At 57.2% G+C, this 997-nt stretch overlaps 1 protein-coding gene across 1 annotated transcript; it reads right to left on the bottom strand.

Moving 5' to 3' along the window:
* Positions 1-3: 3 nt before the first annotated feature.
* On the bottom strand, positions 4-978 carry LOC104076378 (zinc finger protein 239-like; the record flags this gene model as incomplete). Its single annotated transcript, XM_009577216.1, has 1 exon — positions 4-978. A coding segment is annotated over exon 1 (975 nt), but the record flags the coding sequence as incomplete, so codon positions are not given.
* Positions 979-997: the final 19 nt, after the last annotated feature.

The raw sequence follows: 997 nt of genomic DNA, 5'->3' as shown, positions 1-997 counted from the left end.
CTCGTGGCACTTGTAGGGCTTCTCCCCCGAATGCCATTTCTGGTGTTTAACGAGGCTGGATTTATTGCAGAAGAACTTCCCGCACTCGGAGCAGTGGTAGGGCTTCTCCCCCGTGTGGAAGCGTTGGTGGGTGATAAGGTCCCCGCTCTGACCGAAGCTCTTCCCGCACTCAGAGCACTCGTAGGGTTTCTCCCCCGTATGCAACCGCTCGTGCCTGAAGAGTCCGTACCTCCCTCGGAAGGATTTTTCACACTGGGAGCACTGGTAGGGCTTCTCCTCGGTGTGCGTTCGCTGATGGATGGTGAGCTCCGATCTCCGGGCGAAGGTTTTCCCGCACTCGTGGCAGGCGAAGGGTTTCTCCCCCGTGTGTACGATCCGGTGGGTGAAGAGGTTGGACCGTTGGCTGAACTTCTTCCCGCACTCGGCGCACTCGAAGGGTTTTTCCCCCGTGTGAATCCGCTGATGGACGATGATGTCCGAGCTACGGGTGAACCTCTTCCCGCACTCCAGACACTTGTAGGGCTTCTCTCCCGTGTGCACCCTCTCGTGTCTGATGAGGGTGGACCTGTCCTTGAAGAACTTCTCGCACGTCGAGCACTGGTAGGGCTTTTCCGCAATGTGGCTTTGCTGGTGGGAACTAAGGTCCGAGCTCTGTCCGAACTCCTTTCCGCACTCTCGGCATTTAAAAGTCTTTCCTCCTCTGTGCAACCTCTGATGGCAAATGAGCTCTGACCTGTCCTGGAAGCATTTCTGGCAGTGGGAACATTCGTAAAGCCTTTCTTCTCCAAAGACCTGCCGACCCCCTTTGCCACGGGTGAATTCATCCTTCTGCTCCGTCCCTGGGCATCCCTCCATCCCCCGGTCGCTCTCCCAAGCTCTCCCATGGTTATTCTCTTTGGATTTTACCACCGTTTCATCCCCTTTGGCTCCATCGGGACATCCCTGCTCCACGCAGCGTCCTTCATCCTCCCTCCGCATCCCGTCTCCTGCAGGGATA

Source organism: Fulmarus glacialis, unplaced genomic scaffold (genome assembly GCF_000690835.1).
Source record: "Fulmarus glacialis isolate BGI_N327 unplaced genomic scaffold, ASM69083v1 scaffold39454, whole genome shotgun sequence".
Classification (NCBI taxonomy): Eukaryota; Metazoa; Chordata; class Aves; order Procellariiformes; family Procellariidae; genus Fulmarus; species Fulmarus glacialis.
Note: the sequence above shows the minus strand (reverse complement) of the source record. Positions and strands in the feature narration are given on the sequence as shown.